The sequence below is a fragment of the Limulus polyphemus genome, unplaced genomic scaffold (genome assembly GCF_000517525.1).
Source record: "Limulus polyphemus unplaced genomic scaffold, Limulus_polyphemus-2.1.2 Scaffold1361, whole genome shotgun sequence".
NCBI lineage: Eukaryota > Metazoa > Arthropoda > Merostomata > Xiphosura > Limulidae > Limulus > Limulus polyphemus.
The window spans coordinates 181,870-195,945 of NW_013666971.1; the positions used below are offsets into that span (position 1 = coordinate 181,870).

Consider the following 14,076-nt stretch of genomic DNA (forward strand, 5'->3'; position numbering starts at 1 on the left):
GATAAACACGTTTAGACTGAATGGTAATTTATAATCAGTCACAAGAACGTCGAATCTGAATCACTTGAAAAAAACACGGGGGTGCTTAACTTTTTTCCAGGTGTATATTTTATATACATGTAGTTTTACACTATTTATTGTGATCATTTTTGCTGAAACTAAATGTTCTTCCCAGAAGTTTGTTCTACTTAAGTCTGAAAAGTGGTAGTAAGTATTCAAACAAGTAGTCATTACCTTGTTTATCTTAAAAGAAATGCAGAATAGCATTGTTTTTCACATTAAGTATTTTCATTTGAAAATGAACCACTGGGGGCTGAGACACACTGTTGGATTTTTAAAAACTAAGCCAACCAGGACAAAGACACATCACCAGGTTTGTTTAAGGTGCTGTTAACAGTTGGTATATGTTATTAAAAATTACCCGTCTTTTTGTTTCTAAAGTAAGTGTTCACTGGAGACTCATTCATTCCTTCTCAGGTTGAAACACTGTGTTAACCTACCTGCCTAAGGCACTTGTATCCATAATGTCCTGGTAGACAACCACATTTGGCTATACCTGGTCCCAGGTGGTGACATTGACCATTTTCAGTACAGGATACTGAAATGTATATATTTTTAATTCATTATTACAACACAAACCTCTAATGCTATTATGAATATTAAACCTCATTATTTTACAACAGTTATTTGGCATGAGTCTACATTTCAAAAGTGATTTTTTCCCTCTAAGTTTTAACTTGAAAGGTATATGGATACATAAAACCTACCATTTAAATAATTGCAGGGGTTTAACTGGCCACTACACTCAGTTCCACTACTACTCCATGCTGCCTCACCTCCTGGACATGTTTTATTTTCTGGTAAATAACTAGAATAAAAATTGAAACAGGTTGTCACTACAGTTTACAAAGATATTGTTTATGATAGCATTTCTCTCACTGTATTTACTTTTTTAAAATGAAAAAACAAGTCTTTATACAGAGGGTTTAGTATGTTACATTAAAATGATTTTGAATATGCAAATCAGTAAGTCACATGAAAACCACAGCCACTATGTAAAGTTAAGGTAGAACAGAATGCATCAGAACTGCATTTTGTAGGTAGTATTATGCCACCAAACATTGATAGGTTTCAGGAAGGGCATGTAACAGCCCTATCTGATGCAAAATATTTATATACTCAAAATATAATGATGTAGAATTTCCAAGATGAGAATATTCCTTGTAGTTAACTGCATCAGAAAACAAAGGAAAACACATCACCTTTGGGCATCAGAAAGAGACATGCAGAAAGTCATACCCCAACAATGGTATGCAAATTAACACATCTTGTAACAGGTGAGAATCCATTAACACAGAAATCAGTGGCAAAAGTCACTTTTTACTTTTACTTCATATTATCCCTCTGGTGGTCTGTTACATCCTCATATTGATTTATAGGTTTACTCTTAAAATAATAAAAGTTAGAGCTCATCTTTGGAAAATCTGTACTAATCAAATTCATCCAATGAAAGCTCTTCTAGCACAAATAAATTAATGAAAAGTAAATAATTTACTATTACATATAATGAAAACCTAAGTAGATTCTATGATTAATGGAGAGTTAATAACCAGTCTATCCAAACTCTGTCTACACATTTTAAATGTATACTATATTTCCTGTAAATATATACTATCTTTCCTTGAGCTCCCATGTACTTTACAATTGACTGATTCAAATGCGTCTTGCATGCAAATCACCATGCAACAACCCTCCACCAATAAGAGCGTGACACACTCTTTTGATGCATGTGCTTCCCTCTATTCAATCCTACCGAACTATCACTTCGAGTTTTGGCAGAAAATGGAAGAACCAGTTTTCAGTGGGGAGGAAGGGTGGGAAGCGTGAGAGGAGATAAGTACGTATAAGAAATATATTTTCAGTATAGGAAAATTATAACTTCTGATAAGGTACATTACCTCCCCTCACATAAATAGCTAGAAACCCACATTGAATAGGTGGAGGGACCAGTGCAAGGGAAAGCAAGAAAGAAGCATCCTTTGAAAGTGTCTGAAGGACACCTCCAAAGAGTAGAGGATCATACATGGGAGAACTGCACTACTTCTGTACCATATATACTCTTCGTCCAGCGTGGAAAGAGGAGCACAACTAAAAGAGAGAGAATAATGGTTGGATAGAGATTCAAACCACACGATATTGGAATCTTTATCCAATAGAGTACATCAGTGTGGGTGAAAGTAAAAGGATGTCCCTCTAGGTGTAGAGCAGCTAGGGTGCGACAGAACATACATGGCAAGACAACTGCATCCAAAACCCAGGCCACCAAGAATTGACATCCATGAGGAGGGAGAAGGATGAGGATTATACCATCGATAAGTCAACTAAAATCCAAAACCCAGGCCACTGGGAACCAACATCCATGTGGGGGTAGGAAAGAGGATCATACCAGCAGCAAGTTAACAATAATCCAAAACTAAGCCATCTGGTGGGGGTATAAAAGAGGATTATTCCATCTTCACCTCAAGGTCCATCAAATCAGAGGGGATCTCATACCCCAATCTATGAACAGGACACATGATAGCAACGTGAGAGACTGATTGACCAATCCAGGAACCCGACTTCCAGTATTATAAAGATGTCTTTGTAGTGTAAACCATCTCACTCAAAACCAAACTGAAAGGAACCGCCCCTAGTGCAATAACATCCATGGTATAATAAAAATCAGAGGAATAGTGTAAGAGGATGAAGCGTATTAATCTGGAAGTACCTCCATATTGACCCACAACACACATGGAGAACAAGAGTATAACTGAGTGAGGAAATATAGACACTTGTAATACATGTGAAGACTTATGTTGATTGGTTCAGTTCTAAATGTGAAACTCAGCCACTGGGAACTGACATCCATGTGGGGTTAGGATCAGGGAACCCATCGAAGGGGTGAAATGCAATTTTGACGGCTCACTCCAATTATACATAGTGGAAAACAGTTCATCATCTACACCAGCAGTATAATAAAATCATTGAGGGGGTAGTGTGGGAGGAAGAACTGTATTAATCTGCAAGTACTTCCATCATGACCCACAATATGGATGGAGAACATTCACAATCCAAAACCCAGCCATCTGGTGGGGGCAGGAAAGAGGATCATACCGTCAGACCGGAGGGGATCTCATACCCCCCCAATCTATGAACGGAACACGTGATAGCAATGTGATAAATTGATTGACTGATCCAGGAACCCGACTTCCAGTATTGTAAAGATGTCTTTGTAATTTAAAAGTGATGGAATGACTTAGATGGAGGAAGTAATTGCACTAGGAAAAAGGAAGGTGCATGATCGGAGTGAAAGTGCTAGGAATTAATGACTGGAAGAATGAGACAAGGAATAAAAGGCCAATCAAATCACAATCCAAACCCAATAGGTAAGGGAGAAAGAGAAAAAAAACCATCCAAAAATTGGAGGATCAAGAGGTCACTGACTGCTTGGGATAAAGTGTGTCAGAATCCTCAGTTACGTGGATGAACAAACATTTTGGGAAGAAGAGTGATGGAATGAGAAAAAACTAAATTTATAAACTGGATCTAATCCTGTCTGAACTTATCGACAGCATGGGTGCATGATCAGAGTGAAAATGCCGGAAACTGATGATGGAAAGAAGGAGACAAGGAATAAAAGGCCAATCAAATCACAATCTGAACCCAATGCATAAGGGAAGAAGGGGGGGGGGAATCACAAACAAAGGAGTAGTGTAAGGGATTGAAACCGCGAGAAATGGATATAACAAAAAGAAGCCTTGAAAGCAATGAAGCAATCCACAGCATGTACTGGACAGAGAAGGTCATTAGGACCTGACCAAGAATGAAGTTGGAAGATGTCAAAAAATGAAAAAGTAGAAAAGAATATACCACATGAGCCCCAAAAAGGTAGGTTAATAAAATCGATCCAGAACAAAAAGAAAATATTATGCCAAAACAGCCAAGAAAACCAGATCTGTGCCAGTAAGGAAAGATCAACCAGAAAGACCTGACATGAATGAACGAAGAACATTTATGGAAGAAACCTGATGGAATGAGAAAAAATTAAAATTATAAACTGGATCTTATCCTGTCTGAACATATCCACAGCTAGGGCAAGTGGATAATGAACCAGAGACCAACAACAAAGAGGTAACTTGGAATCGAGAAAAAATACAAAAAATTCACGTGGAGGAATACCCCACAGCAGGCCAATCCACTAAAAATTGGAGGATCAAGAGGTCACTCCTTGGGAGAAAGTGCCAAGACTGGAAAGTGAATCAGCAAAGAACACAAAAGCTCCTGGAACACTACACTCCTGGAGACATATGTCAAGCATGTGGGTTAAGAGAGATCCACTGTCTACCACAAAGGGAATAAGAATGAGTGTTTCCTTGGTGAGTGATATAAGTCACCAATGTTGAATAGTCGGAATGAAACATAATTAGTCAAACCTCGACAAGAGAAAGAGAGTGAACTAAAGCACACTGGACTGGCAGAAGTGTCAGGATGTTAAGGTGTTAAGACTTTTCCTCTGTAGATCATTGTCCTGAAGCCTCCTACTGATCGAACCACACACACACCCTACCTTTGAAGATGAGCATCAGGAAAGAGAAACAAGAGGGAGAGGAGGCAGTAAACCTGACGTCATGGGGGATATTAAACCACAAATGCATATAGTCAGATAAGGAACAATGAAAGTTAAGAGGAAAATTCAAAAGAACCCTAGCAAGAGACCATAGGTCATGTAGCACCTCCTAAAAAGATCGCAAATGTACTAGACCCAAAAAGAGAAGTGCTCCCATATAAACCAAATCCCCCAATGCATTAGAACCTTGCTAGCAGTAAGATAGTAAACTGTAATGGCTTGAATAATAAAAAATTCCATAGACAGTCCCAACAGAGGGGGGTGTTTAACAATACACTCCCCAAAGAGACGAGAAAAATCCTACTACCCGAGCTGAATGTGGAAGGAATAGATAAGTATGTTAAGACTACCCCCATTTGGAAGAAGCTAACCAAAGCTAGACATCTAATTAATAGTGTTGGTAAAATCCTCCAAAATGTGGAAGTTGGGTAAAACTCAGATCACCCGACAAAAAACATGGAACCAAAACAATTCCAAAGGACAAGGGATGAAACTTGTCCAAATAACGTGGTGAAAAAACTTAAGATAGCATCCCGAAAAATGGAAAATAAGAATGTGTACCATGGGCATTCTCAGTCCTGCAGAAATAGCCTACCTAAATGTGATCAAAGATTACATATTAACATGGGAAAGACTCAAAAAGTGATTGAGGTGAGACCGATTGATCCAGAACTCCAATCAACATCAAGTATAAACTAAAAATAGATAAACTCCTTGGTAGGACAGGTAAAGGATGGGAAGGTGCTGGACATGTAAAATGAATAAAGATGACAATGTCTTAGAATGAAACAAAAGAGCAACCAAAAAAAAAATTCAATATAGCCTCACAGATACCCTATGCGACTCTAAATGGAAATGAGTAGCCCCAAGAAATGGACCAGTGGAGAAAAAGAACTGACCATAAGTCCCTATTAGCAGTGAATGGTAAACAAATGGTACTGTTCCACCCTAGAAGATCCCAAAAGCAAAGAAGCCATGTATGGAGGGAAAGAACTGAAGATGGCAAATGCCCTAACATATAGGGAAGAAGGAGGAGGTATCCCACAAAAATCTGTAAATATATGTGGAACACTGAACTAGAATAGCTATATCTCTGTGCAGAGGTAATGTACCATATCGGAAAAATTAATTTAATCATGAATTTGATGCATTTGAATTAGTCAGTTGTAAAGTACGTGGGAGCACAAGGCTTGTGGCATGCGAAAAAATATGTTTTGCATATAGAGGGCAGCTTTGTATAAAAATAGCTATGAGGAGGTAATTTACCTTATTGGAAAAGCTTTCTCAACTTATGCTGCCCTCTATTGGCAAAAATTTTGGCTTGCCACCAGCCTTGATACTCTCACTTATCTCTGCATACTAACATGGCTGTGCAACAACTCTCCATCAACAAGAGTATGACACTACCTCTATCATAACTAGCACTCTCTCTAATCTTGCAAATGTTAACCACTTTGAGATTGGTCAGATCAAACCACACCAGACAGAAGGATAGGTGGGAAATGTGAAAAGAAGTAAGTATCTATCAGAAATACATTTTCAGTTTAGTAAAATGTTAACTTCTAAAAATAACTTACCTCCTCTCACAAAAAGCTAGAATCCTACTTAGAAGTGGTGGAGGGCTGGCAGGGAAGAGGAGCTTGCGTACCAACAACCCGCCTCCACATGTGCGCACCTTCAACACAACCAACACCAAACCAACCAGGCACCGACATCTGGCAGATGGTAGGAAGGTGAAGAGCTCAGGTGGGTGTTTGTCTCCAGTCCAAAGCTTGAAAGTATTGTCCAGTCCGCAGTAGAAGGAGGGTACCCAGCTTTACCCATGCAGGAATTCATGCGTCTCATCCAGCTACAACCAACACCAGATCCACTAGGAACTAACATCCAGTGGACAGTAGGAAAAGGGACTGCTATATGGGGTTGCATCTCTAGTCCAAGACTGATTCGTCTTGTGAAAAGGCAAGAAGCAGCCATATATCCATAGAATGGTGGAAATGAAGACCCCTGGAATGAGTCAACATGGGATGAATGAAAGTAGAGGACCAGACTTACTGAAATGACTTTCAGAACCCATGGACCGACTGCCAAGGACCTCCAAACATAGGAAAATTGAAGGAGTCTGGACCCCAACAACCTTGACCCAAGAAGGGTAGTCAGACAAATACAGGAAAATTAATTGAATTATCAGGGTCTGATTCCAGTTAAGGGAGAAATAACACCAAACACTGTGAGTCCAAATAAGGGAAGTTGGAATGATGATAATCAAAAGCATGATCATCCACAGTATGTGGGGGTGAGGCATACTGACCCCCAAATGCAAATTCTCCCCAAAATGACTCACATGAACCCCAATATCCAGGCAAGGAGGAAACACTAAAATAATGACTCAAAGGCTAGTCCCTGAAAAGAGCAGCAGTAGAACATAAGAAACAAGAGATAGGGACAGAACATAATATACCTGAATAATCAAATCCCCCAAAGGAGAAAGAGGTAGGGGCAAGTTCCCCAAAACAATGTGACTGAGAGGCATATTCAGGAGAGAGAAAAAGACTGTCCAAATCCAAAACTTTCCAGATCACGGAAAACCGTAATATGACAATCATCAGTTTGTTCTGATTGTTGCATGAAATAAACAATTTGTAACTCTCCACAAAGGAGAATGAAAATGATAAAGAACAGTATAATTACAGTACAAAATTAAAAAAGTAAAAACTTTTAGATAAGTAAAGCAAACTGCGAGCAAAAACACATCTATTCAGTAAGACTGCCAATCGAGAAGTGATTAACATATGCCAAATTAGAGAGAGTGCTAGTTATGATATGGGTATTAGTGGAGGGTTGCTGCATCGTTATTTGCATGTTAGTATGCAAAAATAAGTGGGAGAATCAAGGCTAATGGCAAGCAAAAATGTGTGCCAGTAGAGTGCAGTATAAGTCGAGAAAGCTTTTTGTGAGAAGAGTTAAGATGTATCAGAACTACAAACTATGGCTAATTTGAAAAATCTCAGATTTGGGTTGCACTATTTAATCTCAAATAAGTACAACTTTAATTGCAAGGTGCAATGTGATACTGGAAAAATTATTCTCTGAAATACTAATCAGATCTTAAGATTTTTTTCATACAGGAACAAGATGCTATTTAGAAAGTATGTACCATGAAGTATTTTTGTTGTTAGAATTTAAATGACTGGTGGGTGTTTTTACAGTCATTATATGGTTAATTACAAATAAACGCAAAGGATCTCTTGGAGAGGCTTCAGGGAAAAATCTGAGTATATGCACCATAAAACCCTATCTAAATGCTCAAAAAATCAACAATGATCACAAAATTCTTCAAGCTAGAATACCTAGGATCGTTATCAGTCACTTCAACTATCAATGTTCTAGAGTTACATCTAGTAACTATCCTGTATGTATTTTAACATGAAACTCATTCAATAGCTCAGAAAATAGAGGTCACAACTTCCTTTTAGTATTCAGATCCTGCAGCCATCTAAAATTCTGAACCTTACTGCAATATTGATTGTTGATTGGTTTCAAACCCATATATACTGATTTGTAGGTTGATGTTGATGCCAGGAAAGATCTTTTGAACAGCTAGGTTGTCCTACAGTTGACTCACTTTCATCCAATTCATTAGAATCAACTAAATATGTATTTATAACTTTTTCTTTCTCATCAGGTAGGTCAAGATAATAAGAAAACAGTTCTTATATGGTGATCAGACTCACCAATCTCCTCAACCTCTGATTTCTGGTCCAATCAGTGTGTTCAACACACTTTTGCATAGCATGTGATCATGCAGCTAGCTCATAGTGCTCAACTGTCTGGATAACACAGTCAGCCAAATGATCAGACTGGGCGTGTTACAGCAAAGTACATGTCTTCAACACATCAATTACAACTCTGCCAATGACTATTGACTATTCCATTTGTGTGAACCTCCTCCCCAAATATCCACAATAGTGCTATCCTCAAGTTTATCTAACTTATAAAAGATGAACTGTACTAAAATGTCAACCAACTGATATGCTTCAGCCCACATTGTGAAGTTATTAATCTCATCCAACATTACTAACTACTGTTATCAGTCTCTGGGAGAGGACCTGATATAACCAAGACTATTCATTTGAGTTGTTATTGGTCTATGTTATTCTTTAAGAAAACTGAACATTTAGTCTAATTTAATTCACACAGGTGTATATTTCAGTTAAAGGGATAGGATTTGGACAAGTAGGGATTTCCACTGCACTAGATTTTCTTCTAGACAGCACACACAGTTTGGTGTTTACACTATCTCTCAACATCTTCATGCAAATGCTGCCCAAGAAATTAGTTGCACACTTTCACAGTAGTGCATGAAACTACTTGATGTCCTTCAGTCCTTAGCTCATACACAGTTTAAAGCATTCCTTGTTTTAATGCTTCGTGCAAAGGTTAGGTTCATAGGACCAAACCCATATTGAAGAATTGATGTTTACTATAATTCTGGACTTACTAAGTGTATCTTCATGAAATTTGGTAAGCTTTTAGTTAACATTACAAGTATGTTGTACACAAAAATCAGAATTCATGATAAAGTATTTTTACAAAAGATTTGTTGTGAATATACTGAGTCAGACTGACAAGTCTAAGTGCAAGGCAATGTTAAGAATAAAAATACTTATTTCACCTTATAGTTTTCATATTTCATTAGTATAATTTCTAGAAACTCCTAACTGAATATCAAAACTTTTTTCAGTAAAACTTTATCTTTAATTTTCTCAACCCTAATGCTAACTGTAGAAAAATCATCTGTAGTAAAAGTTAAAAAACATGAAATAAAATTTAAAATACATTTTATGACTACAGATTGTTACAGACAATTACAATTACTGATTTTAAAAGCTTTGGGACTCTTTTAACTTTTCAGAATTGTTTTCATTAAATTTTATTGTTCTTTGAAACTTGTCTAACTATCATGAAATGCAATAAATCACACACTAGTAGTGTGGAGAGTTTAAGTTTAATAATGTTTCAGGTTATATCACATGACATTCTAAGTACGTTCCTCATGCATTACTCAAGACAAAGTTGTTGTTGTTTTTCATTTATATTATGTAACAAGTTTTTAATTTTTTGGCATTTTAGTTTTGTTCAAAAATACATATCAATAAATATCTACATAGAAAACAAGAAACTTGAAAGTTACCTAAGCTTTAGAACAGTTTGCAATCATGTTCTAATTCTCCTAAGTCTTCTTTTTACTATGTCAGTTGTCCAAAAAATAATTCATGTAGCTTTCAAATCTGATATTTAAAATACCACAAACATGTCACTTACTAGATTAAATTGTATGAAACTACTGTAATTTATTTGGCTTTTTAACTAACCTATAAATAAAATGAAAAAATTTCATTACTTTTTGTATCAATTCCTTTGTCCAAACTCATCTAGCTATGATGGAAAACTGATTAAGTTTATGGTTAAACAAAACAGATTTACGTAGTGCACAATTTGCTCTTTCTACGGTTATAAATAATCCATTAACAAATGTCAGAGAGAGAATTACTGACATTTTTTGAAAGACAAGATGTGATAGAAGGGCATGGAATGTGGGTTTGACTTTCTAGTTTATATCTCAGTAAAGCAAGAAGTTTGGAAGCTCTAAATTTAGATCATGTCTTAGCAGTATCTTTACTCTAAGAATATAACTTGTGCCAAACTCAGAAAGTCATATAGAGGTAAAAAGAAAATCTAAAATGGCAATTTGGAGTTAAGAGGTGCCACATAATAAAAAATGAAGATTGAAAATTTGTTGAAATATTTTCCTTCGAAATTAAGAAATTAAAACTTGCATAATATAAAATACATTTTGATGTCAAGTTTACTGACATACATTGATAAGTTGTTTAAACAAATTTTGAATGCAAATCTATAAAAAGGTTGTGCCATATGCACTTTAACCTCCTCTCCAACCAGTACACATAGAGTTAATGCTCTCAGGACCACTAGCTGCATCAAAGATAGTACACCACACGTATGTGGTTAAGAGCAACAGCACAGTACACTATCCTGCTCCTGCAACTCCACATAGTAGTGTCAGATATGTAATGCTGTATAGCTCGTCATGCCTACGAGTCCTTCAGATGATTCTTCCAAAGCTCCTGATATGTGATCTATAGCATCTATCCATTAGTGAAATCATCACAGCCTTTAGTATTTGGTGTCACTGCTGCTGCATGGCTTTTAGAGTTGCTTAGTGTTCAAAATCTGAACATTTAATAAATGGAGAAGCTTTCACTGTCTGTCTAGGTAATACATATGCATTAAAGTGTTACTGCCTCAGAGAATAATGTACAAGAAATATTCTCTTCTTGCAATGTCATAATTCAAAATGTTTTTGTTTAGTTTTGAAATTCACGCAAAGCTACACGAGGCCTATCTGCACTAGCTGTGCCTAATTTAAGAGTGAAAGACTAGAGGGAAGGCAGCTAGTCATCACCACCCACCAACTCTTGGGCTACTCTTTTACCAATGATTTACTCACTGTCTCAGTGATCATACCAGCTAAAGTGGTCCAAAAACTACAAAACAGTAATGACACAGGGCCAGCAATAACTTTCTGAGAAAGTGCAACTTGGTTTATGGACAAAACAAATTGTGTTTAATGGAATTGTTTTATCTTCAGAGCAGGCAGTGGCAACACATTAGAATAGCTCCTTATCACACCACGGATGTTATCATCAAAGTAGGTAGTGACAACATACTAAACTTGCTCCATATCACACCACAGAAAACCAATTTTGGAGGCACTGTGTTTTCCTACTCAGGATGTACTTGTGCAGTCCAATGTTTCTAAGTTCTTGACAGATTGGTATGGAATGGTTTTTGTCACAGAGCTGCTGTTCACCTGTTCCAAAAACCATGATGGTTCCTGTGAATGTTTCATCCTTAAGACAACATCTTCATTCTGAGATACAGCATTCACAGCAAACCAGAATAGCATATCTCCACTTTCTTCTAGTTTAATTCCTTCCATTTGCCAAAATGAAGTGAGTTTTCACTACTGGATTAGTGGTTTCAACATGCATGATGACAGCATGATGAGTTACATCTAAAAAGGTTTTGCTAAAATAAGCATTTACCAAAAATTCAACCTTGTGTCCCTGTTTATTTTCACTATCATATAACAAGTCATGCCCAGTTCAAAGTGACTAGATCTGACTAACAAACTTCTAAAATCTACCCTGAATTCCAAATATCAAAAACCAAACTACTTACAAAAACATAAACAGGAACTAGACCACCAATTTGCCTGCTACCTTGAACCAGACAAGTACAACAATATACAATAGACCATCAACCAAATGAACTCCATATCAAATCAAAAGATATCTGTACATTACAGAAAACTGGAACAATTGAGAAAACTACAACAACACCTAATCTTGTTCTCAACAGATCAGATCGACAACTAAACAATGCTGAACTACATCTTCTGAACAAAGGCATCAACTTCATTGTCAACCACAAGACAATTCCCCCTGCATAGAATTAAAGACCAGCCTAGAAGATTTATCCAGAAGACTAGTGATTCACTACACAAAAGACTACTTCTACCTTATACAGCAACCAACAACAAGAAGAAATTCAAAACTCCGACCACCAAACTATTATGATAAGTAACTATAACAAAATTTGGTTTCCCATGGTTCCCAAAAACTATAACTTAAACAACTTTTTCAAAGAATTCTGTAAGAAAACTATTAATATAGTTAACCAGACCAGTAAAATGAGGACCAATCTCACAAACAATGAGATAAAATGCATCAACAATCTGAAAAAAATATACCAACATTAAAATTTTAAAAGCTGACAAAGGCAACACTACTGTAATATAGAACAACACAGAATACATCAACAAAGTGAACAACATCCTTTCAGAAAATAAGAAATTTAAACCCATCCTAAACAACCCAACAAACACGCATGAAAAACAATTAAACAAAACCCAGTTACAAATGAAGAAAGACAACTTGATTACTGAAGATCTTTATTTTTATCTGAGGTAAACTGACTCGAATCCACCAAAAACTTTATGCCATTCCCAAACCACACAAATGAGACTGTCCCATATGATCTATACTATCCACTTATGACTCATTTAACTATAATCTTGGTAAATACATAACCTGGGACCTCACACCTGACATAACTTCTGCAGGTTCCTTTTTTAATGATGTCTTTAACTTCAGAAACACATTAAACCAACTGAACCCCAAAGCCTTAATGACCAGCTTTGACGCTGTATCACTTTTCATCAAAGTTCCTGTAAAAAGATGCCTGTAATGTTGCACTTGATCTCTACAATAATGACCCTAATCCTTTAATTCACATCCCCAACACACTTTTCGTTTCCCTTTTAGAATTCACAACAACAAAAACTTTCTTCAGACAGATGGTTTAAGCATGGAAAACCCTGTTTCACCTGTTCTTGCCAACATATTTATGATCCAGATTGAAATACAAGCCATAAAATCTGCATTTTATCCTCCCCTATACTAGTACAGATATGCCAACAACAGTTTTGCCGGTTTCACTTCTATGGAACACATAAACACTTTTTTTTAACACAAAAACTCTATTCACCCTAACACTAAATTCACTATTGAACACAAAAATAACAAACAGTTGTCTTTTCTTAATCTTGAAATTATCAGATCTGACACATTTCAAAACCAAAATTCACTGAAAACCACTCATACAGGCCTCTACATCCCCTTTAATTCTGCCCATGAATTCAAACAAAAAATGTTACACACACAGCTTCAAGACTTTGTTCAACTGAGTACATAGATTAAGGAATAAACTCTATAAAGCATTCCTTCATTCACACCAACAAATTTCCACTAACCATTGTTGAAACATTTCCACACAACCACCAGAACAAAAACCTCAAATTCAATTCATAAACAAAATTGACACTAATACATCAAACAACACAACATTACACCGCAGTTTTCCATTTATTTCTGACATCAGCTCAAAAATAATCAACACTTGGAGAAAACTTGCCATCAAACATAAAATTTCTGTTGATGTCAAATTCACCAAAAAACCCAACACTAAACTAAAATCATTATTAACTAAAAATTATACAGAATCACATGACTCCAATATCATTTATATCAATAACTGTCCAGAATTTTACATCAAAGAAACAGGTAGAAAATTGGAAACCAGGTTAACTGAACATAATAAAAAAACCCTACCATGTTTACCACTATTGCAACTCAAAAAACCACAGTATATCCATACAAAACACTGTAATTTTAAACAAAGAACCTAACATCAATAATCAGTAAATAAAAGAAGCTATCTTAATCGAAGAAAACAGCCCCACCCTAAATCAACACCTCGAGGTACCA

At 36.4% G+C, this 14,076-nt stretch overlaps 1 protein-coding gene across 1 annotated transcript in view; it reads right to left on the reverse strand.

Annotated features, from left to right (window-relative positions):
* LOC106463256 (all-trans retinoic acid-induced differentiation factor-like) overlaps positions 1 to 14,076 on the reverse strand; it is a 42,143-nt gene that overhangs the window by 9,511 nt on the left and 18,556 nt on the right. Inside the window, exons 5-6 of the mRNA XM_013923266.2 lie at positions 768 to 868; positions 501 to 598 (exon numbers count right to left, since the gene is read on the reverse strand). Coding sequence (XP_013778720.1) covers positions 501 to 598; positions 768 to 868 — 199 coding nt within the window. The remainder of the gene's footprint in view (positions 1 to 500; positions 599 to 767; positions 869 to 14,076) is intronic.